The sequence below is a fragment of the Gracilinanus agilis genome, chromosome 2 (genome assembly GCF_016433145.1).
Source record: "Gracilinanus agilis isolate LMUSP501 chromosome 2, AgileGrace, whole genome shotgun sequence".
Classification (NCBI taxonomy): domain Eukaryota; kingdom Metazoa; phylum Chordata; class Mammalia; order Didelphimorphia; family Didelphidae; genus Gracilinanus; species Gracilinanus agilis.
Genome location: NC_058131.1, coordinates 558,574,590 through 558,600,590, shown reverse-complemented (window position 1 = coordinate 558,600,590; position 26,001 = coordinate 558,574,590). Strand labels below are relative to the sequence as shown.

General features: G+C 35.9%; 1 protein-coding gene across 1 annotated transcript; it reads left to right on the top strand.

The window, feature by feature from the left end:
- The first annotated feature begins 235 nt into the window (after window positions 1-235).
- On the top strand, window positions 236-25,645 carry PYGO1 (pygopus family PHD finger 1). Its single transcript, XM_044660103.1, has 3 exons — window positions 236-284; window positions 23,164-23,249; window positions 24,521-25,645. Exons 1-3 carry the CDS (start codon window positions 236-238, stop codon window positions 25,643-25,645), a joined length of 1,260 nt encoding a protein of 419 aa, XP_044516038.1.
- Window positions 25,646-26,001: the final 356 nt, after the last annotated feature.

Genomic DNA, 26,001 nt, shown 5'->3' with positions numbered 1-26,001 from the left:
CCCCCGCGGGCCAGGCCGCCCCTAGGCCCAGTTCTCCTGCCAAACTTTGCAAAGTCGGGCCCGCGTCCCCCGCGCCCTTGGCCGTTCCCGAGCTCGGCGGCGGTGGCGGTGGCAGCATCAGGAGCAGCAGCAGCGGCAGCAGCGGCTGTGAGAGGAGGTGGAGGCGGCGGCGGTAGCAGCATCAAAGAGACGCGATTCCCGCTGCCTGGGGGGGAGTCATGCTTTGCAGTCTGTAATGTCAGCAGAACAGGAGAAGGATCCCATTGCGCTGAAGAGAGTTCGAGGTAACCGACCTGGGGAAATGGAGTGGAGTAATAGGTAGGGAGGGTGAACGGTGAGGAGAAGGGCTTGCATGGGGGTCGCGGGGCGGGGGCGGGATGGCGGTCCTGGGGCGCAGACCGGGGCCTAACTGCAGAGCTTGCCTGGCCCCAGAGCGATAGGAGCTCGGTCGTGACCGCTGCCTTCCCTGCAGCCTGCTTGCATCCCCATAGACCCCCAGGGCACGACCTGGGCAAGAGGGTCTCTGCCCTGATTTTGCATGGAGAAGCTGTTAAAGTCGCCTTCAGCATCTCCATCCCGTCCTCCCCCTCCTTAGTCCTCTCTGCCTACCTCCGCTTCTGCCAGCTATCTGTCTGCACCAGAGCTACCTGCCCAGGAAAGACTCCTGTGGTAGAGACCAGGAGTGATTTTTCCAAAAGTTAGTTTGCTTGCCCGAGACACTTTGGGGAGGAGGTTTGCAGGGCCTTCACCATTAACAATAACAAACCAGAAACTTCTTTCTTTAACGGTTAAAAATGTATGTACCCAATGAGACAACGTGCACTGCGCTTTGCAAACCATAAAGCGCTATGTAAATGCTGGCTCTTGTTATAAATTTAAGAGACAGTTTACCCAGTAGCGTTCACATTGCAACACAAACCCGTTTTATGAATTAATTTTTGGTTGCTTCTTGTAAACAATGATAGACCTTTTAGGATCTTTTTTTTTTCCTGTTACCTCACAGTCAGAAAATCAAAAAGGAATACACTACTGAAATGAATTAACAAAGATCATCTATCACTTTGAAAGTACTAGACATCTACTTAACATCTGTTTTTCTTAGTGTTTAGGCTTAGCAAGTCAAGCCAGCAAGCATTTCTTAAGTGCCTACTGTGTGCCAGGCTCTGTATCCTTGTTCAGGATACAAAGAAAGACAAAAACTAGTCCCTGCTCTCAAAAGGCTTTGAGTCTAACAGAGAAGTTAACATGTATACAAAAATGTATAAACAAGATATATATAGGATAAATTGGAGATAATCTGAGAGGGAAGGCAAGGTTAAGAATGATTAAAAAATAAAAAACTTTTTGCAAAAGGTGGAACTTTTAGCTGAGGCTTGAAAGTTTTGTTTTGGTTTTTTCCCACAGAAGTTCCAGGAAAAGTTTCCCAGAAACAGTATTTATCCAAACAACTGAGAATTCTTTACAGATTAATGAGTAGTAACACAGTTTCTCCATAGACAAAAGTGACATAGAGGTCAGTTTTTACATCCCTTTATTTCTCTGTGGTATAGTTACAGAGGCCTGTGTGACCCAGAAGTATCCAAGTAGAGAATAACTTATTTAACATTTAAGATTTTTTAAAAGTAAAATCTGATATGCAAAACAGAATTTTAGATCTGAAGGAGATCCTAAAAGAGGTCAATCAGGCCAGTGGTGTTATAATCAAACAGAAACAGATCCCTGTGGCATATTTTCTTATAAAAATCACAAATCAACATTGTCTATGTTCTGTTTTGTTTAATTTTTTAAACATTTCCCAGTTATATTTTTATCAGGTTAGAGATGCATGTGGCCTGAGGACAGAGAATATGACACCTCTCATCTAGGCCGACCACCTTATTTTACAGAGGAGGAAACTGAGGCCAAAGAGAGCTCACCTAACCTGATTCTATGATCTTTCAAAAAATCATCTGAGGAATTTAATTGTTGTTTAGTTATTCATTGGTGAAGATTTGCCATCTTGTCTTCCTTTATGCTTGTGTTTATGATTTACTAAGAACCCCTAAGGAATAGATTTTCTCAAGTACAATTATTCCCTTGATATTTTGCCACAGTTGCCTATTACAAATTGGTCTGTGGGGGTGGGAGTAGGGTATCAGTTTTATGCCTTTGGTCTTAATTACTGAAGTCATGATCATTAAGTGTTAATCTAGGTAAAAATCAGTATATATTTTAGCTTTGCCTAGGGGATGTGACTTTATGTACCTTTTGTTTAGGCTGATGCTTTTAAATTTGTTCACTCCATCTTAGTCAGCAGTGCCTTATACATTCATGTGTAGGCTTAAATATACTCTATACTTAATGAGTATAAAAGAAAATGAATTTTCTTGAAGTCAGTGTGCAAAGTTCTAACACGTGATTTTGTAGTAACTAGTTTACTGATTTCTTTGAGAATGGCTAAAGGCACCAAAATATTTAAGGAGCCTCTTTGTAACAAAATTCTGCAGCACTTTGCAATTTTGGTACTCACCATTATAAAGATATCTTGGATTAAACTGCCATCTGTCATTGATGCATTCATTCTAGAAGTTCCAGGAATAGGGAGGTCCCTTGAATACTAATTATACTACGTTGGTAATAAAGAGGTAAAGGACTGATTAAGTTCCATACATACTTATATATATATTTATATATAAAATAAATAACATTTATATATATACATATAAAACCTCTACTTTCTCCCCTCTTCTCTTCTATCTGTTACTTCCTTCCTCCAAAAATGGAAAGTTATGGGATATATCAGGATGAATTAGGGGAAATTGAGCTTAGAAGCTTTTTCAGATGGTGTTGGTATCTTACCTTAAATATCCCAATTTTCTTTTTTTCTTTTAAACCCTTACCTTCCACCTTAGAATCAATAATATATATTGATTCCAAAGAAGAAAAGCAGTAAGGGTTAGGCAGTGGGGGTTAAGTGATTTGCCCAGGGTCACAAAGCTAGGTGTTATCCCAATTTTCAGTAACATGGATATCCAAGGACCAACCTAATTATAAATATTAAGAGGCTCTTCACTTCCTGGCAAATTCTTTGGCTATAGCACTCAAGTATTGCCAGGGCCCCCAAGGCCAGATTGAAGAATGTCAGTGTTAGTCTGTCTTTCCCTTTCTTTTGCTTCCTGTTCTTCAGGTGTCTGTGCTTTCTCTTCCTTCTGCTTTCCCATCCACTCAAGCCTGCCTTTCAGTTTGAGAATTTCTCCTCTAGGGTACAATCTCAACCTTAGTTCTTTCAGTGATTAAAGCAATTTAGCATTAAGTTGTGAATAAGATTTAACTCTAGAAGGAAGTGTTTGCATTTTAAAAAGAGAAACTTGTTTACCTAATTGAATGTCTAATTGGTGGAATGGGCTAGGAGATAATTTTTTTTTTTTTAAGATCCTCAGTGCCAGCTCTGAACTCTCACTATTAATCCACTTAGGTGTCTTTCAAAGATTTTTTTCTGAGAGAATGGAAACCCTCCACTATTGCAGAATATCAAACTGATCTATGTCTTTTTATACTCTTAAAGAGTTGCCTAAGAATATTTAGAGGTTTAGTAGCTTGCCCTAAGTCACAAACCAATTCTAGCACTCTTTTCTTTGCCCCATGTTGTATCCTTTCCAAAAAAGGAAATTTAGACTTAAATAAAGCAACTTGTCAAAACCCACACAATTTAAGCTAGGTAGTAGCAATAGAGTTGGAATTTAGACCCAGGTCTCTTGACTCTTGTTTTTATCCTTTTTTCTTCTGACTTTAATATCTTCAAAAACTTTAAGATCACAAGTAGAAAAAGCAATAATTTATTTAAATATTTTTGTGTTCCAGGAACTGTTAGGTGTGATGAATAAAAAAGATTTTTTAAAAAATTATGTAGCTCCTTTCCTCATAAAGCTTAAACCCTACCCAGGAATATAGCATAATCATAGGAATAGGATAAGGATAATAGGAGGTAGAAAACAATTCAGATAAAGGAAAGGTCCAAGTCAATTAGACAAATTAAAAATGAGAGACTATTTTAAGTTGGGTGAATTGGGGAAATTTTATGTAGATAGCCTCTGAGTTGAGCCTTGAAGGAAAATTCATTCAGCAAGTATTTATTAAGCCTCTATTTAATTGTTGGGTACTGTGCTAGGTTCTGATGATACACAGACAAAAATGCCTACAAGAAACTCAATTACCGGCATATAACTTGAGCTCAGAAAAGTAAATAAATAATTTAGGTAAAGTAATTTGTGAGAAACTCTAATATAGTTGGGGAGGGGGAAGACTAGGTATCCTATTGAATAACTTGATTTGCACTTGAACTGAGCTTTGAAGGAATTTAAGAATTCTACAACCGGAAGTGAGGAGGGAGTGCTTTCCAAGGGTGGAGAAAAGCCCACACAGAGGCATGTCAAGTTCAGGGACCAAGTAGTAGTTAAATTTGCCTAAACATATAAATATATAAAGGGAAATATTGTGAAATAAATATGGTACGGTAGTTTGTAGCTAGATTATGGAGGGTCATGCTAAAGAGTTTATATTTTTGCTATTTGCACTTGGGGGCCAATGAAGAGTTATGAGCTTGGTGACATAATCAGACCAGTCAATGCTTTAGGAAGATTATTTTGCTATAGTTGTATAAAAGATGGATTGGAAAGGGCAGAGTTTAAGAGGAAAAGAAAATAATTAGAAAGCTAATATAATAATCCAAGAGAGGTAATAAGAGCCTGAAAAAAGGTGGTAACTGAAATATGAATATAGAGGAGGAGCTGATGTAAGGGATTTTGTAGAGGAATAATCAATGGACCAGGAAGCTGATACTGCTGATTGGCCATGGGTAGGGTGAAGAAATGGGAAACTGAAAAATATAACACCAAGTTAGGAACTTTGGTTACTGGGAAGTTTGTGGTGTTGTTCTAAACCAGGGGTCAGCAACCTTTTTGGCCATGAGAGCCATAAACGCCACATTTTTTTAAATGTAATTTCGTGAGGGCTGTACAGTGCTCACAGTGTGCGCTCCTGTAACAGCGCCTGAAAAAAACTGACTTTATGGCTCCTGCAGAAAGAGCCATATCTGGCCCTCAAAAGAGCCAGATATGGCTCTTGAGCCATACGTTGCCGACCCCTGTTCTAAACAAACAGTAGGGATGTTTGAAAGAGTAAATTTGCATGGGGGGATGAATTCAATTTTGTACATGCTAAATTGGAGGTGCCAGCAGGACCTCTAGGTGGAGATATCCAACAGACAACTAAAGATATGGGACTAGACTTTAGCAGAGAGATTACACATTATACATATTGATTTGGCAATCATTTGCATATAAATGAGATTATAGTGAAAGGAGAGGAGATGACCTAGGATGGAGCCTTATGGGACACACGTATGTTAAGTGAGGGAAAAGAACAGTGGTGTGGCTAAGAAAATAAAACTAGGTAGGAAGTGAAACAGAAGAAAGTGGCTTTGTAAAAGCTGAGGCAGTAAGAGATAGTTGATAGTGTGTCCATAACCACAGAAAGGTCTAGGAGACTGAGGACTTGAGAAAAGGCCATTGGATTCAGGTTTTTTTTTTTTTTAAAAACCTCTTATCTTCCATCTTAGAATCAATACTGTTTATTGCTTCTAAAGCAGAAGAGTGGTGAGGGCTAGGCCATGAGGGTTAAGTGACTTTGCCCAAGGTCACAGAGCTAGAGGCCAAATTTGAACCCAGGACCTCCTGTTTCTGGGCCTGCCTCTCAATCCACTGAGCCACCCAGCTGCCCACAATTCAGTTCTTAAGAGATCACTGGCAATCTCAGAGAACAAGTTCAGTAGAGTTGATAAGACTGGAAATGGTCATAAAATAAAATGATGGTTAAAAAGTAAAGACAGGTAGTAAAAACTATTCTTTTCTGCAGTTTATAGGTGAAAAAGAAAAGAAATACAGGAAGATAGCTTGAGGGAATAACAACTTCAAAGAGTTTGGTTTTTGTTTATAAAGAAGGCGGGGAATCTAAGAATATTTTAGGAGAGGGAAGAAACCAATAGGCCAGTAGAATTTGATGACCAGAGATAAAGGAGATGATTGATAGTCAGATTTATGAAATATCATAGATCATGGATATAGAAATCATTTAGTCAAACTTTATTGTTGTAACTGAAGAAGAAACTGAGGCCTAATAAGATTAAATGTCTTGACCAAAGTCACACATGTAGTGAGTGGCAAAGCTCCAATATTTCAACTTGGGTCATTGATCCTAGAGCCAGTAAGTTCTCCTTACTCTACACCTTACTGCCTCTGAGATAGGAAGACATGGAATCAAGGATACAAGGAGAGGAATCGGCCTTGGTAAGAAAAAGACTTGCCCTTTCAGAAGTACTTTGTGATTGAAAAATACCCCCTAAATGCTTATTAAAATAATCTTACATGTGCCAGACAACTAAATGTGCATCTAGGAGTAGAGAAAAGAAGGAGTTGGGATTAATATAAGGGCAGAGAAAAGGAAAGGGAGACAGCACTTAGAAAACTCTGGAAGGGAGAATAGCATGTGTTGTACCTAGGACAGCTTTAGGTCCTAGAAGAAATCAAATAATAAAGAAATTACAGTATTAAGAAACTGAACATAAGAAGAGATACTTTACTATTCCTCATTAGTTCCTTAGAAGTAGGTCTTCCTTAGTCAGCCTTTCCTGTGTCCATCCTCACCTTTCACCTTTCATTTTCCACCTTTAGTCATCCTAAGCAAGCAAAAAGAAAGGAGAAAACATATGAACTGTGATTTTAAGGGCTTCTCTGCTACCACTCCACCTCCCTAAGAAAAGGTTTGACATTTGCCTGAAATTCCTTTAGTAGGAAATAAATTCTTTGAATCCACATTTAGAAATTAGAAATATTGAAATATTCTTTGAAGTAATCCAATAATAAATTGAGGGGCAGCCAGGTGGTACATTGTATAGAGTGCCAGGTTTGGAGTAAGGAAGACTTACCTTCCCAAGTTCAAATCTTGCCTCAGACATTAACTAGCTGTGTGACCCTGGGCAAGTTACTTAACCTTATTTGCCTCAGTTTCTTTTCTGTAAAATAAGCTGGAGAGGGAAACAACAAACCACTTCAATTTCTTTGCCAATAAAACCCCAAATGGGGTCATGAAGGCTTTGCCTCTACTGAAATAACTGAATAACAACAAAATTATATCAGATTGCCTCTTAGCATAAACTTTTCCCTTCATAGTTACAGAAGATAAACTATTGGGATTTAAGAATTCTGATGAGCAGCTTTATGTACATTGAGCTATGTGAAAGAATAAATAGAATCTGTATCTGAAGGTATTTTTATGACTAACTGAAGCTCTGTTTTTACATGATTTATGAAGGGTTTTTTTTTAACCACTGTTAGTTATAAAGGAATTTCATTCCCAGAGGTTTGTTAATTGAAGTATTTATTATACATTGCAAACGTGCATTATCTTCATACCCCTTCTTCACCTTTTTAAGTTGTTCTACATCCCATGGGCCTCAGTAAAGATAAAGAATTGTTACTTGGGGAAAGAGGTGAATTGGCTTCAGGAACCATAAATATTTGAAATCTCAAATCAAGAGCTGGGAATGCCTCTTTATTTAAAATTCATTCAATGTGTATAGTGAGCTAAAAATTGATGATACTGTCTTATTTATATTCTTTAAAATTTATATATTTATTTATTTGTAACCTATAAAATATTAAGATACTCAGTTAACTACATCCTTTCCTCCCCTCCCCTATTATAGAAAGCATCATTTGACAAAAAGTTGTATATATACATATATATCATATGTATATATAAAACTATGTTTTATTTCTATTTATCAGTCATTTCTCTAGAGGTAGACATACACAAGTCATCTTTCAAATACTATTTTATTGCTTTATATGATGTTCTTTTAGTTCTCCTTGTTTTTCTCTTCATGTTTTCATGTAGATCTTTCCATGTTTTTCCAAAATTAACCTGTTTTGTCATTTCTTATAGCTCAACAGTATTCCTTCACAATCATATGCTACAACTTGTTTAGCCATTCCCCAATTGATGGATATCTCTTCAACCTCCAGTTCTTTGCCACCACAAAAAGACCTACTATAAATTAGAACATATAATTTCTTTTCCTTTTGTCTTGGTCACCTTAGAAAATAAACCCAATAGTGGTATTGCTGGATCAAAAGGTGTAACACAATTTTTTATGACTCTCTGAATATAATTCCAAATTGCTTTCCAGCATGGTTGGATCACTTCACAGTTCCATCAACAATGTAGTAGTATCCCCATTTTTCCACATCCCCTCTAACATTTATCATTTTGCCCTTTTATCATTTTAGCTGATTTGATAGGTATGAGATGGTATCTCAGAGTTGTTTTGATATTCATTTCTCTAATCAATAATGATTTAGAGCATTTTTTCATATAGTATCTTTGATTTCTTCATCCAAAAACTCTCTTCAATCTTTTGATCATTTATCAATTGGGGAATGATTGATATTCATATATATTTGATAAAGTTCTCTATATATATGTGAGACCTCTATCTGTGAAAGTGTCTTTAAAAAATTTAAAGTAGATACTTAAAACTATCAGCAGACATTATAATGGGGATAAGTTAGAAGCCTTCCCTATAAGATCAGGAATGAAATAAGGATCCTCATTATCAACAATATTATTTAATATTGTACTAGATATGCTGGCAATACTAGTAAGAGAAGAAGTTGAAGGAATCAGAAGGGGCAAAGAAGTAATAAAACTATGTCTTTTCTCAGATAATATGATGAGATATATATAGAAAACCCTAGAGATTCAACTAAGGATTAATTGAAACTATCAATAATTTTAGCAAAGTAGCAGGATATAAAATAAATCCATATAAATTAACAGCATTTCTATATGCCACAATGTCCTGCAAGAAAAGATAGTAAGGGATAACCCATTTAAATTAACCATAGATAGAATAAAATACCTAGGAGTATATTTTTTGAAACAAACCCAGAAACGATATGAACATAATCATAAAATGTTTATACAAATAAAGTCAGATTAAAATAATTAGAGAAATATTAATTGTTCATGAATAGGTAGAACCAACTTAATTAACATAACAGTCCTACCTAAACTAATCTACTTATTCAATGCCAGCCTAATTAAGTTAACAAAAATTTATTTTATTGAACTAGAAAAAATAATGACAAAATTTGTTTGAAAAAAAAGAAAATGATATCAAAGGAAATGATGAAAAAAAATGTTAAGGAAGGAAGGTCTAGCAATACCAGATTTTGAACTATATTATAAATCAGTAATTATCAAAACTATATGGTACTAAGACAGAATAGATTTACAACAAACAGTTGTAAAAATGTATAATAACCTTATGTTTGGCAAAGGTAAAGATCTGAGTTTTTGGAATAAGAATTCAATATTTGGTAAAAATTGTTGGGAAACTGGAAAGCAATTTAGCATAAACTAGATACTGACCAGTATCTTATACCATTTACTAAGATAAGTTCAAAATGGAATATGCCTTCGACCCAAAGGGAGATATAACCAAATTAGAAGAACAAGAAACATTTTCTATCAGATTTATGGATAGAAGACTTTATGAATAAATAAGAGATAGAAAGCATTGTGAAATGTAAAATAGTTTTGAATACACTAAATTGAAAAGTTTTTTAATAAATAAAACTAATGTAACCAAGATTAGAAGAAAAGTAATCATTGAGAAAAAATTTTAGTTATATTCTTTAAAAGAATGGCAACTAAGGGGGCAGCTGGGTAGCTCAGTGGATTGAGAGCCAGGCCTAGAGACGGGAGGTCCTAGGTTCAAATCTGGCCTCAGCCACTTCCCATCTGTGTGACCCTGGGCAAGTCACTTGACCCCCATTGCCTACCCTTACCACTCTTCTGCCTTGGAGCCAATACACAGTATTGACTCCAAGACGGAAGGTAACGGTTTAAAAAAAAAAAAAAAAGAATGGCAACTACTAAACTGAAAAGACATTTTACAAAATATTTGAATTTTTAATTTATTTCTGCATTTATTAAGCACTTATTACTAGTGTGCAGAGCACATTGCTAAGAGCTAGGAAATATACAAAGTTTACAGTTCCTGCTTTCATGGTGCTTAGAGTTTATCAAGTAGATAGGACATTCATATATAAATAATCATATTACTAAGTAATATTTGGTAGGTACATAAGACAGTAATAACAAACACTGGAAGGTGAGATTCACAGAAAAGTTCATGTCAGGGAAATCAAGAAAGACTTCCTGGCAGGAGCTGGCTTTATGATGGATGGAAATAAAAAGGCAAAGATGAGGGATAATGGAGGACATTACAGACAGAAAATTGTATGAGCAAAGGCACATGGACTGGAAAGAATGGACCTGGAAAGTATGGACCACGTATACTGAGTAGTCCAGTTTGGCTGACACATAGAATATGTGAAAGGAATTAGTATGAAATGAAGCTGGAAAGTTCGGTTTCACCACATTGTACAGGGACTTGAGTGCTAGGCAAAGTAGTTTCTATGTCTTATGTTCAAATATTCACAAAATAAGCCCACAATAAAAATTATTATTCTTAAGAAAGCATTTTGTGTGAGAACACAAAAAAATAAGTGGTTTGGCTCAGACTTAACTGAATCATTGGATAAACTGAGATTAGGAACTAAAATTCTTTACTTATTAATCCTAATCTTGTGCTCAGTCATCATGCTATTTACTGAGTACCATGTGGTACTGTACAAAGTATAAGAGATATTTGATAGAAAACTATGTATCATGTGTGAGATTAAAACATATAAAAAGAATCCTAGAATCTCAGAGTTGAAAGAGGTGTCAGAGACCATCTAGTCTAAGACTAGCTTGGTAACTAGGTGGCTCATTGGATAGATAGAGATTGGGTGTGGAGTCAGGAAGACTCCTCTTTCTGAGTTCAAATGTGACCCCAGATACTTTGTGATCCTGGGAAGACACTTAACCCTGTTGGCTTCAGTTTCCTCATCTATAAAATGAGCTGGAGGAGGAAATGGCAAACAACTCTAATATCTCTGCCAAGAAAACCCCAAATGGGGTCACAAAGAGTTGAACACAACTGAAGCACCTAAACAACAATAACAACAGTTCTTGGATATAATCTCTTCTCCAACCTAACAGACAGATAGATGGTCACTCAGCATTTGCTTAAAGATCTCAAGTAAGAGATAACCGGCTCCTTTCTCTACTTATAGAACTTCTTATCCTACATAATATACAGGAATGTTTAATGGATATGTGATTTTATCATTCTTTGTACCCTTTTCCTACCATCTTGTCCATATTGTTTCATCATCTAATATTTCTATAGTATCAGGTAAAGTGCTGCAGAGTCTTTGGGAATTTATTAAATATCATTTTTTATTTTCAACTGAGCATATATAGTATTCAATTCCTTCTTTGATGCAGTATTATGAAATTGGCCCTAGACACTGCAAAGTAATACAGAGTATAATTATGCTCTGTTAGATGCTACAAAGGCAGAAAGGTTTTCAGCATGAATGAGGCAACAAACTATGTGTTTGCCTTCTGTAATAATAAGATTATAAAATGGATTATTAGGATGGAGACTGACTAGATACTTTGCCTTGTGTCCACAAAGTATCCCAGTTCTCCTTCTTGAAGGAAAGTCCAAGAGTGAACATTCCTTCACTAGGCTCAGTGCACAAACTGTCTTGGAGACATATATATATATACATTTATATATATATTTGTATTATAAAGGTTAAATATAAGGATTATAAACTGAGGATACCTTAATGCCTTAATACTAAGGGAAATAAATACTCCACCCACTCCACTTTCGTCGCAAAATGAAATTCTTCTGGTCTTGGGAATTTACCCAAGCTACTCTATAAAATCTCCTTGTCAATAACTAAAATCCCAAAACATTATCTGACTAAATTGACTAAATCCTTATATATAAGTTCAAGCATCTCTATATTAAAGTTGTCTCTAAGTAAGTAAAGACAGTGAGCCAAAATGGCAGAGGCTCACTCAGTTGAGTGTGGCTCTGAGGTGAGACTCAAGAGTTCAAGCAAGTAGGATCTTCTGTGATTCTTCTTCAAAACAAAATATTATCACAACAGCACATAGAAACTGATTTCCTTTCTGGTGTTTCCCAAAGTGGAGAAAAGGAAAACTACCAATATAATTCACGTTTTCTCTTCGTTTTTCCTCAAAACCAAAGCTATGGTCAGAGAGAAGGAAAAAGATGGCTAACCCCCACAGCAGTCAGGGATAAACTGTCACTCCTTAGTCTCACACCTCCCCTTCTTCTTTTCATTCCAAACCTTGCACAGGATTCCCTGCATGTGCCTCTCTGCATTCCGGGAGACAACATTGCAAGTCTTCAACCTATAAAACTTATCTAACTGTATCTTTTATAATCTCATTCTTATACTTTCCATAAGAAAGCTTGCTAAGTGCAACAGAGTTCATCACCTGAAGATTGATGAGCACATGACAAATTTCTTTTGGCCACGGTAAATACTTAAAAATACAAAGTACAGTTGTGCGCAGCCCTCTTTTACTTATGCAGTGATGATAGGAGAGTGGTAGGTAGAAGCAGAGAGTATTAGGTATCCTAAAGTTACACAGACATTTAATAAAACTGACAAACTGAATGTATGAGCTCAATTGAGTGACCAACAAGGTAACATACCACTAGAGGAGTATATCAATACAGACTTGCTCAGTATAGAATGAAAATGTGAGACTTAAAAGAGTTTGCAGCTAAAAGGAGGGATAGCTTTCAGCCAAATGAAAGGATGACTTATTAAAAGAGGCAGATAAAGGAACCTGTGGGAATAATTTCTTTTTGCAGCCAGAGATAACAGTACACGTGGACAAAATGCAGGACTTGAAGTCAGGAAATACTTGAGTATATTTAGTCTCCAACTTTGGCTACCAGTGTGAATATGGACAAGTCCCTTAACCTATTAGGGCTTCAGTTTTTTCATCTATATAACAGATGATATTACTTTGTAAGTGCCTACTCCTGAGAATGAGCATCAAGTATAGTAAGACATGTGAAGCTTTTGTAAACTTTAAAGTACTATATAAATGTTTGCTATTTTCTTGCTTTCAAGTCTCCTTATAAGTATAAAAAAATAAGCCACTATGAAGATAACTTGGAATTTATGTACCAAAATCTGCTTTGGAGTAGAAAAAAAGTAGAGAAAGTATATGAAGAATTTAGCAAAGTCTTCCAAATTAAGTTTGGTTATTTGTGACTTTGTAAATTTGGTACTTGTGGCTTCACTATAAATATGTACACCAGGAAGAATGGTGAACACTAAATTGGAAAATATTATTTGGGATCAAAGAAATAGCTAGGCTAATCTTTTAGCCTACTCAGAGATTTTAAGCAGAAAGTCCAAAAGTAATAGATGTAGTAAGCAGAGCAATAATGAGGGAGTCTAGCACATGGGGCAAATATAGATTTGGCAGTAATAGGTGAGCCCTGGGAGGTACAGTACAACTATGGGTACTTATGTGCCAGAAGGCGATAGTCCTTATTCCCTCTGGCTTCTGTTGATTTCAGTCCTATTCCTTTTCCTTCTCTTAGGGCTTTTAAAGTAACGTCTGTGGTGGCACAAACCAGAAAATATTGTAAACTGCTGCAGGAACAGCTGTCTCTAGAGCACTTTAGGAAGACAGTGGGCATCTTTTTAAAAAAGTAAACCTGCCCTCCACCCCTTTTCCTGCCTAGGGCAAAGCCCTGGCCTCCCAGCCTTAGTTACCTGTGGTGATGAATGCCATACAACATAATTAGAAATGGTAATTGATTTGCCATGGATACTATTACCACATTCTCATCTATCTGTTATGAATAATGCTCTATGAAAGGACTTGGGCCTCAAATACCACTCCTTCCTAATTAGCAACTCTTGGGCTCTGAGTCAAGGCCTTGGCTGACGGAATCTCACCTAAATATCACTTAAGACTTTCTAGTTTCTTGTGAACATTCTTCAAAGAAGGAGGGTACATTGAAGGAGAACTTGCAGGCTTATGGGCTTTCAGAAATGTTTCTGACTCAACACAAATATATAAATCTATTATAAATGACAATTATGTGCCCAAGTCTCACCAAATGACAGAGAGAAAAGGGAAGGAAAAATAGTGTCAGAGAGAGAATAGAAGAGGTGTCATATAATGGCAGATGCCCAACTGCCTGTAGAAAAAGATCAGAGGGAAGGGAAGCCCTAAAGCACAATGTTAGAGTTAAAGGAAAAATAATCTCTTTTCTGTTAACAGAAGACTGCTGCCTTAAGTTAATTGCATGATCCATTGCTGCCTTCTTTTCAAAGACTGATAGCTATTGCTGGAGCTAAGACTGTGTGTCACATGATTTATACCTTTTTTCCAAATAACTAGAAGATCCAGCTAGAGGAACCATCTGGTTCAACCAACGTGTTTTATAGATAAAGTAGAGATGAAGTGACTTGTCCAAAGTCATATAGGTACCACACAGAAGAACCAAAATTCAAGCAAAGTATCAATTAATAATTAAGATATTGAGTATCTTTTTTTTAAAAACCTTTACCTTTCATCTTGGAACCAATACTGTATATTGGTTCCAAGGCAAAAGAGTGGTAAGGGCTAGGCAGTGGGGGTTAAGTGATTTGCCCAGAGCCACACAGCTGGTAAGTGTCTGAGGCCAAATTTGAACCTAGGACTTCCTATCTCTAGGCCTGACTCTCAATCCATTGAGCTATCCAGCTGCCCCCCAAGATATTGAATATCAACACAATATAGACAAGAAGGCACGTATTAGAGATAATAGTGATTTAAAAATTAGCTATCTATACAGTCGGCTGTTTTGTGCTGTTAAGAGCAAAGGTCATAGTCATAATTTGATATTTTAATAGACTGTGAGTTATATAAATCTTAACTGCCTTTCACATGCCATGTACTTCCATAAATCTTTCATAGAGGTCCTATGCTCTAAAGTCCTTCCTCTTATTTAAAAAAATGTTGTGGATATACATGTACCACTTTGGGTTTTCCATTTGGTGAAAGAAAACACTAAATTAGAAGAAAAAATAAAGATGAGAAGCCCACTTGCAATTAAAGAAACTCTAACCTACTTTGTTTGAACGGGCCTTTGTTTCCGATCTGAAAATGAGAAATGGATAAAAGTGAAGACATTGACTATATTCATTGCTGTTTCTTAGAAGTTTAACACAAAATAAGTCACTGTACTCTAGAGGTCAGAAGAGTCCAGAAACCAACTTAGCTTCTCTTTGCTAAGTGGAGATATGGTAGCAAAGGGCAGTGCCCATTTAGAAAACAAGGTCATTTAAAAAAACAGCAAATCATCATCAAGAAAAATGATAAAAGGTTCAGAACAATATTCACACTCTGAGGGATTTATGGTAAAGATGCTACCCACATTCAGAGGAAGGACTGCAGGAGAGGAAACATATAAGATAAACAATTGCTTGAATGCATGGGCTGAGGCGGACATGAATGGGAAATAGACCCTGAACAAGGACACATGTTACAACCAGTGGAAATGTGCTTTGGCCATGGGTGGGGGGAGAGCGGGGGGTGAAGGGGAAAGTAGGGGCATAAAGTATGTAAACAGGTTAAAAACGAATATTAATAAATGTCTAATTAAAAAAAAGAACAATATTCACAAAATAGCCAAAATTAGTTAAGAAAATAGCAATCTTTCAAAGAGCTAGCTTGAATGTGAGTTCTAGCTAAGCCTGATATTCCCCCAAAGCATTTATAGATGAAAACCCTAGAACTATAATGAAATGCAAAAAAATTGGGGGACACTTTTAAGAAATGCTTGTGGATTTGGCTTTTATATTATCTCTTTTTATCACCAAAAGTGATAGAGCCATCACAGTTAGTGGTGGTAACAGCAATTAAGATGGCAAATTATGAATAATAGATGAACCTGATACCTACTAATAGTAAAGGTTTCATAATTTTGAAAACATTTGAGGATCAATTCCCAATATATTACAAATAAAGAAAGAACTCAAAAGGATGGAAAAATTATCGATGAAAGTTCTTCCTACTTCCCAAAAAGGCATTAGAAAACATTAGAAACATCTAAAATGTGCTTGGTTTCTTAGCTCTAAAAAAATCCTTAGGAGAGGAGCTTATATGGAGGCACCCTTGATGAAAACCTGAGAAGGGCACAGGTAAAATTTTGTAGGCCTTTTTCTAAAGTAGACCACATTTTTAGAATCACTCTTAAGAGATGTAGAAAATATAAGACCCCACTATGTTTACTGATTTTAAGAAAGCCTATGACTTAGGAGAACAAAATGCAAGCTTAAAGACCATGTACTCAGATGAGAATTTCCTCATAAGTATGTATAAATTATATAAGGTTCCCTGGAATGCATAAATGATGGAGAAATTTTTTCATTGACCTGCTATTGAATTATTGATATCAAGTAAACTGTTAAGTTTATGTAAATATGCATATATAACCCAAGTGTGTGGGAGAGAGTGGTGGTATATATGTTCTGGAATTATTCTTACAATCCTCACTAGCAATAGCAAACAGAGTTCCCATAGCTGCTATATTTCTCTTTAGGATTCTAGGAATATTCTTAAGGAATTGGTCATGGTTTTCCAATGCTATAGTTCAGCGGTTCTTAAAGTATGATCATGGGACCCCCAAGGGTTGATAAGGCCAAAACAATTTCACAATAATACTAAACTGTTATTTCTCTATTAAAATATACTACTCTTCTTTTCCCCCAACTACTAATCTGTATATCTATTTTGTATATTTTGTATAAAATTTTGTATAAAATGTATATTTCCTTCAATATATTTCAAATAAAATAATATATTACAACAAATTGAATACAAAGGTTAGGCATTAAAGAGATTTGCCAAAATGTGTAAAATAATGCTACTCTTTTCACCCTATATTTTTGGAAAATATAGTTATTTTCACGCAAATATATTATTTATGTTAGCATATGATAAGTTTATTATTTTAAATTAATTAATCATTTTAAATTTTGTTTTCCTTTCTATTATATAAATATTAGTAGATAAAAGCCATATAAACAAAAGCTCTTTTAGCTCTTCATAATTTTTAAGACTTCATTGGTATGCTTTCCACCTCCTCTTTCCCCCAATGACCTCCCCATTCTCCCATGTTTTTGTTATTGTCAATTAGCCAGATTTAATCCTCTTTTTAGAAAAGAGTATTTTACTAGTTATATTGGTGATATACTAAGAATAGTTGGTGTAAAACACACTCTCCTTCTAAAACACCAGAGATCAAGGGAATGTGGGACCAAGAATAGAAATGTGACTTGAAACATGTGACAAAACTTACAGTTTCTGTTTGTTGGCAGTCCTTTTCTCACCTTAGGTATGCTATAACATTTCTGTGGGCTCCTTTTATAGCTTTGAATCTGCCTTTCATTATTTCATCCAGTCAACTTACTCTGCCTTGGCCTCTTTACACAAACAGTGCTGCCAGCCACTACTGTCCTGGCTACTGATGAGAAAATCTAAATCTTCTGACTCAGCAGTACATAGGTTCTCTTCAAGGTGTTTGGGAGAGGAAAACTGGAGTGGAGATCAAAATGCCCTTTCTGATTAATCAGGAATCTGATTAGAAGTTACTATAGCATTAAGCTACTAGGATCAAGACTCCTCATTTCCAAACTAGTTTTCTGATTTTATACAAGCCCCAAAGGATATGAGCAAATCCTTTAACCAATCTTTTTTTTTTAAAACCCTTACCTTCCATCTTGGAATCAATATTGGGTCTTGGTTCCAAGGCAGAAGAGTGGTAAGGGCTAGGCAATGGGGGTAAAGTGACTTTCCCAGGGTCACACAGCTAGGAAGTGTCTGAGACCAGATTTGAACCCAGGACCTCCCATCTCTGAGCCTGGCTCTCAATACACTTAGCCACCCAGCTGCCCCCCCTTTAACCAATCTTAACATACTTCTTGTTGCTCCTAGTTGAAAAGCTTGAATTGAATCAGGCATGTTCAAGCTGTGTTAACACATAGTTTACATCTCTAATTGATTCAATTGAGATTTGTTCTCACTTCAAAGGTAGAAGAACAGAGCATCTTGCCAGTTACTGTAAGTGGAATAGGGATAATTTGATGGACTCACTGGCTATCACACACACATACATACATGCATACATATTTGAACCAATGGTCCTATAAAAAGAAATAGTTCATATTAGTGTCAAAGTTTTTCAAATACTCATTCCCAAGGGACATTGTATTTATTACAACAAATAATTTCATTCAAATCTACAATATTGTGAAAGAGATAGTTCTCTATATGCTGAAAAAACAAAATAGATTTAAAAAATCATAATAATGGGATTTTGACATGAAACTAGTTAGGCAGTTCATCTAATTTATCCCTCAATATAAGCTTCTTGAGCAATTATTACAGATGAATTTATGGATCAACTCAGAATTGAAACAGAAAAAGAATTGGGGAAACAGAAGAAAAATTCTGGTAAAGTGAACCGTGGTTTGAATGATCCCAAACTTGTTTGCTACCACAAAAACCTGTTTCTTTAACATAAGTATTCTCCTGGTGATGTTCATTTGTTTGCTTTTATTTTGACCTCTGATTTTATCCATATGAGATACTGTAAGAGGGAAATTTAGGTATTTTATACTCCTTTCAGGTACTACAGGTAGACTTCTTATCTCTGATTTGTATTCCTAGTTGCACAAGATATTGTATGAGTGGCCCTGTAGCCAAACTGTTCTGACTTTAAGGTTGGGCCTTAATTTACTATGCTATTATGCCTCTAGTGGTGCTATACCAGGGAGGGTTATGACACAGTAAAAAAAAAAATTCTATAGAGATTTATAAGAAAATATAGACAAGAACAACGAGTAAAAAGATAGGGTGGGGTTATTTATGATTTACATTGATGGAAGAAGTATCCACACTGTTAAAATGGCAGGTCTTTCAAGGCACCAAAGTATATATTGTATAAATGTTGTTTCACCAAACTGAACTTGACAAGATGAATGTTAATGCATAGTATATACAGTAAGACATCACAAAATTGAAATAATTGAAGAGGCTAGTCTGATTTGGGTCTTCAATGGAATAGAATTTCCTCCAAAATAGGGACTATTTTGTCTGTCATCTTTTTCCTGGCATCTAGCTCGATGGCTTGAATGTAGCAGACATCTAATAAATGTTTGTTGGGTTGAGTTGAATTAGTAAAAATTCTAAAGTATAGCATATTTGAAAAAATGTTATATTTAAAGCTGTTAAAATGAGGGAATGATTTAAAAATATTCTTACTCTGATTAAATGATATAATATATGATAAATATAAAAGTGTTTTAACATCTCGGAATTCATTGTTGTACCAAAATGTGAAGACATGTTCAGGGAATCCTTAATCTTGAAGTTTCGTTTTGAAAATATTGTTGGTTTTGGCCTAGATTTCACTTCTTCAAATGTGAAATTTAAGTATTATACCCAACTCCTAATTCTTTCCAAGTTCCTTCTTTCCTTAGGTTGGGGAAGAGCTATGATAGTGCTCTTAACTCTTTCTCATTAACTATTTCCAGAACATGGTAGCTAGTAAGCTCCCCATCAGTGGATTTCCCATCAGTAAATCAGCCACAAATAATTAATCTTCACCAAAACATTTACTTAAAATGTAAAGCAAACATATAATATTTATATAACATATTACCCATAATTTTACTCTCACACCAATGTAAACAGTGTCCCTGGGGAGAATGGTCACACAACTAGAGTTCCAGAGTAGTAAAGGACCCATATAGGGAACATATGTAGCCTGGACAACCTGCAGGTCTTGAACTTTTTTTTTTTTTTTTTTTATCCTGGGACTCCATTCTAGGAGCATAGGGCCACAACCAGTAGGCAATGGGTCACACAGTTGCTCAGGGTCACCCAGCTGGGAAGTGTCTGAGCCCAGATTTGAACCTAGGACCTTTCGTCTCTAGGCCTGGCTCTCAATCCACTGAGCTAGCCCAGCTGCCCCTACTTTAGGTTGCAGTTTCTTTAGCAGATGTAGTTTTTACAGGGTGGGGTTGCTAGCCCCACGCCCAACCCTCCTCCTTTTTCATCCGGGCTAGGGACCGTCCTTGGCCCAGGATTGGTAAGGGTGGGCAATAGGGGTCAAGTGACTTGCCCAAGGTCACACAGCTGGAAGTGTCCAAGGCCGGACTTGAACCTAGGACCTCCAGTCTCTAGGCCTGGCTCTCAATCCACTGAGCCACCCAGCTGCCCCTAAACTACAGACTTCATTTTCCTCTCTTTGTCTGAAGATTGGTCTATATAAATTTTTTGGTGAATTTGGCTTTTTATTGAAGATTTTTCCACTGCTAAGCTAAGCTGATCAGTTACTGAGCAGGACATTATAGCAAGACCAGTGACCCACTGGGCAAGTTCTCTGCTTCCAAGCTGTTCTCAGTTTTAGGCTTAGCTAATGTCTTTCAGATGAAGTAATGTTTTGCTCTTTTAGGAAAAGGTATTCAGAATCAGCTTAAATCTGCTCCTTTGCAGGATTCTTCTTCTCCACCTCTCAACAACAAGTGGTGACACAGAAGTATCTTCTACCATCTTGATTATATCTTCTAATCAGCAGCAAAAAAATAATAAAGAATAAAGCATATTTTCTCTACTCCATTCTCTCAGCAGCAAGTAATAATAAGAAAGCAGTATATAATCTCTCAATTGGTTCTTAGCAGCAGACAGAGTACTTCATTCTCTCATTGGTTAACCAGTCTGCTCAAAAACAAATGACAATGTAGAAACAGTTACAGTTTCTCTTTGACAGATTTGAAGACTATTCTCTTGCCTCTTTCTTAGTCTTCTGTTAATGTTTTTTGGCTCAGTAGCTAGGTCCTTTCTACAATTGATCCCACTTTAGTTTATGGTTAGATGGTTAGTAACCAAATTCTTATCTTCTCTTTGTAATCAGGTAAACAGCATTTGTCTCATAATCATTGGGCAATTCTGGTGTCCATATTTCCCCAGTTAATTAATCTAAAATTTCTTCTTTTCTTCATATACATATCACTGAAGTAGATTATATTCTCCATTCATTCTAATATCCTATGGTTTGTCATATGCAAATGAACTACCATGTCAGAATCCTGCAGACTTAGCTCAGCAACTTAGAACTCAGTCCTATGCCCTAGACCCATGTCTACATGAATTGTAAGGCAGACAGCTCGGCAACTGATTTTTCTCAGAAAGAGACATATACTTCAGATGAATGAACTATTAGGGGTCACCCTCTTATACAGGAAAATCCAAACAGTGTCATAGTAATAAATTATTTGGAATAATTTAGAAGTTTTAGCTTAAAAATCAAATATGGCATATCACAGATCCAGAATTAATAAGATATGAAATGTGATTGTACTCTTTAACTATATTTATCCTCTTTAAGTCAGTAGAGGATTGACTTGTTTGAACTTCTTATATAGTCTAATAGTCCAACGTCACCTTTTAGAAAAGGTGAGAGAGAGAGAAGAGAGGAGAGGAAAGAAGAAAGAATGAATTGATTCCAGGAAATAGATGAAGATTGAAGAAGGAAATTCAGTAGAATGTAAATGATATGTCTTTTAAGATTAGGGTTGATCAATTTAATGTAGAATTATAATAGAAATTTAATGCCTTAATTCTAGAAAAGCCTCACCTATATAATATTGGCACTGTTCTCTCCTGTTTCTGAGTATATCCTACCTTAAAGGTGTCCCTTTAGGAGGCAAGGGTAGAGTAAGAAATAAACAGAGATTACATTATAAACAAATGGAGGCAGCAACTATTGTCGTAGCAGTCTATTTAAATTCTCTCCCAAATTCTAAACTTCTGGCTGCTGCTACAGAATTGTAGGAAAGTATCAAGCACATACCACAGTACATTAGTAAATATTTAATATATATTAAAGTTGAATTGAATTGAATTCAGTTCTAGAAACAAATGTATCTTGTGTTTATGGCAGATGTCAAGGAACAAGTTATTAACTTTGAAAGGAGTTGGTTAGTACTTCCTTTCCTACCCTTGCATTATTAAATTTGTCTGAAGGAGAAAGGTGGGAATAGGGAATTGAAACTAGATGCCTACCTGTATCTCATTGCCAGAAACTGAAAGAAATGCCTGTAGAGTTCTTCCATGTCCAAGCCATACTGACTAGAAGTCCTCTTAGCCATCCATCACTGATTTCATTGTGGAGAGAAATCCCAGGGTATTCAGTTGACCTTTCCATTGTTGACAGGGAAGATTACACAATAATTGCAACATGTTTGCTAAATTGAGAACTTAGAGTAGAGATTTGTTTTATAGGAGACAGTAGACGGTTGAATAGAAATTTAATTCATGTAACTTTGTTCCCCAAATGTATCTAAGACAGCTCATTCACAGCTTGCTTGACAGTTACAAGTTTGCTGAAGGGATCTTAAATGTCAGAGTTTTAATATATGCCTAATTATAGTAATTAAGTGCAGAAATTAGGATGCTAGACAGGGACCATATTGTCCTTTTGTTCCTTATCCTTAACAAGAAGAATTTTCTTTGAGGAAAAAAAATAATATTTTTCATAAGATCACAAATTTTAAATGGGAAGTAAGGAGGTGATCTAATCTAACCTTCTCTCCAACCCTCTCATTTTATAGGAAGAGGGAGAAAGTAGTTAAAATATAATGATGAGGTCCAAAAAGTGAGGTAAAGATGATGTCAACAGAATCAGGGTTTACTTTGAACCAGAAGTTTCACTTTTTGTGATTATGGTTTGGATATAGTTTAGGAGTGCAGTCTATATGGAGTCCTCAGACCGAATGAAACTAGAACTTTTGGTTAATATTGAAATTCATTCTGGTACTAATTTTATGGAAGGTAGAACCAGAGGAAGGCTTTTAAAAAATGCAAAAATTTGATAATATAGAGAACTTAATTAGTATTTTTCATGTTAATGCCACCAAATTTGAGAATATTCTGATGTAAAGTGACTGAGCTTTTTTATTGTTTGAAAGTTAACAAAAGTTAAGTGCTGTTTCCTGTGATAGTTTCATCTTGCTGGAATAAAACAAGTGATCATTGTAATAGACTTTCTTTGATGTGAGTGACATAATTATATTCATTTATAAATAGAAAATGTATCTGACTTTGTAGGTGGTGACAGTGGACTGGATGGGTTAGGAGGACCAGGTGTACAACTTGGAAGCCCAGATAAGAAAAAGCGAAAAACAAATACCCAGGTAAATTGACATTTAAAAATTGTTTATTCTCATTTTCCTCTTTTTGGTTTAAGTTATTATTATTGAAAAGAAAAATTAGACATGGTTAGATATTGCCACCAGTTCTCAGGTTATATCATGATCCTTTCTTGACTGAATTTTTCACCTTTTTATTTTTATTTTTATTTTTATTTTTTTTAGGCAAGGGGGGTTAAGTGACTTGCCCAGGGTCACACAGCTGGGAAGTGTCTGAGGCCAGATTTGAACCTAGTACCTCCCGTCTCTAGGCTTAGCTCTCAATCCACTGAGCTACCCAGCTACCTTGAATTTTTCACTTTTTGTAGAATTATTTTTGTGTCCTTCAAATACAAATTTAGGAAAGTAGAAGTAAAGACAGGAAAACCTTGGAAATCATTGAAAAATCTGAAAAAATTACTCTTCTTTCTGTTTTCAAATCTGAAAGTGCCAAACATGTTCCTAATAATCTATATAGTTATGCTAAAATAATGCTTTAAAACATGTATGGGAAAAGTTTCATTTGAAATATTTGAAAAATAGCCTATTATAAATTGAGTGTTATGGAAATCATCATATCTGTACAAAGTAATACAGTAGGCATCTTGTGTTTATATAGTATGCTGTGGGAGACATGTAGTTCATGCCATTTTATTCCCTATAGATTTGAAGCATTCTTTTTATACTGGAAGACTGGTGATAAACACATTGTGCATACTTTTTTTCTTCCGGAAACCACTATTAATTATGAAACTTGCAGCATGACTGATTCAGTAAATTTATTTTTCTAGTTTATAGCCCTGAAATGCCTCATTTTAGCAACTCCTTTATGAAATGTAGCTAAGAAAATATTTCAAATCTATTTATACCCCTATCATTTTATGGTTATTTAGAGATTAATAAATGTTTGTAATTAGAATTATTTTGTATTTTAAATGAACTATCTCCTACATGTACAATAACAGTAAATATAAATTATCTAGTCTCTTATGAAAATTACCTATACTTCTTTGTATTACATGAAGGTTGATTTAAATTTAATACCTTTTTCTTGTTGGGTATTTTTTAAAAGAAGAAACATTGATATGAAATGTAAATAAAAGATCATGAAATGCAAAATACAATTAAAAAGGGAAAGGATTACATTTTTTGAAACACAAGTACAAAAGAAGTACTAGAAAGATGTCATTTGGTTCTATGATAAAAGGATAATTTACCTTAGAACATAGGGCCTCTTTTGTTCATAGTATATATTTTACTTTTCTTTCTCTTTTCAGGGGCCTTCTTTTCCTCCACTGTCTGAATATGCCCCACCACCGAATCCAAATGCTGACCATCTAGTAGCAGCTAATCCATTTGATGACAACTATAATACTATTTCCTACAAGCCTTTGCCTTCATCAAACCCATATCTTAGCCCTGGTTACCCTGGATTTGGAGGCTACGGCTCATTCAGAATGCCACCTCATGTACCCCCAAGAATGTCATCCCCCTACTGTGGTCCTTACTCACTTAGGAACCAGCCACATCCATTCCCTCAGAATCCTTTAGGCATTGGTTTTAATCGACCTCATGCTTTTAACTTTGGGCCACATGATAATTCAGGTTTTGGAAATCCAGCATATAATAGTCCACTAAGTCAGAATGTTAACATGTCTAATCAACATTTTAGACAAAATCCTGCCGAAAACTTCAATCAGATTCCTCCACAGAATGCCAGCCAAGTATCTAATCCAGACTTGGCATCCAATTTTGTCCCTGGAAATAATCCAAATTTTTCTTCCCAATTAGAATCAAATCATTCATTTATCCCTCCACCAAACACTTTTGGTCAAACAAAAGCACCCCCACAAAAACAAGACTTTAGTCAAGGAGCAACCAAAAACACTAATCAGAATTCCTCTGCCCACCCCGCTCATCTCAATATGGATGAAACTGTAAACCAGGGTAATATTGACTTGAAAAATGTTAGTCGAAACAATACAGTAAATCAAGAAAGCAACCGTTCCAACAGCACTGATAATGCAAACAGCAGCCATGCGAATGGAACTCAGAATAAGCCCCGTCAACCCAGAGTTACAGCTGATGGGTGTAATTCTGAAAAGAGCAACAAAACCACCCTCCACCCAAGTCGGCACGGCCATTCATCTTCAGACCCAGTATATCCTTGTGGCATTTGCACAAATGAAGTGAATGATGATCAGGATGCCATCTTATGTGAGGCCTCATGCCAGAAATGGTTCCATCGGATCTGTACAGGGATGACTGAAACTGCTTATGGCCTCCTGACTGCAGAAGCTTCAGCAGTATGGGGTTGTGATACCTGCATGGCTGAAAAAGATGTCCAGCTAATGCGCACTAGAGAAACTTTTGTACCACCTGCAGTGGGTTCTGATGGGTAATCTATAATTTTTTTAGTGTAGGGTTTTTTTATGGTTATTACATAGGATCTTAAAGTTTCACATTACAGAAACCAAACCAAACCAATTATTTACCCTTTAGTTTTTACAAATATTTAGCCTCAGTACTGTTGTAAATTTTGTACAGTATTTGCTTATTTGTTCTTACACTCATCAGAAATATAAAAGCCTCTTTAATCTTCAAAACAATCTACTAAAGTTTAGATTGGTTGCACATAGGTTGTAACTTTAAAAAAAATCTAAAATTAGTGAATCCAAATGTATATATATATATATTTTGAATGAATAAACTGTACCAAAGTGCTGAATTTTGAAAGCACCATATAAAACATTGAGTT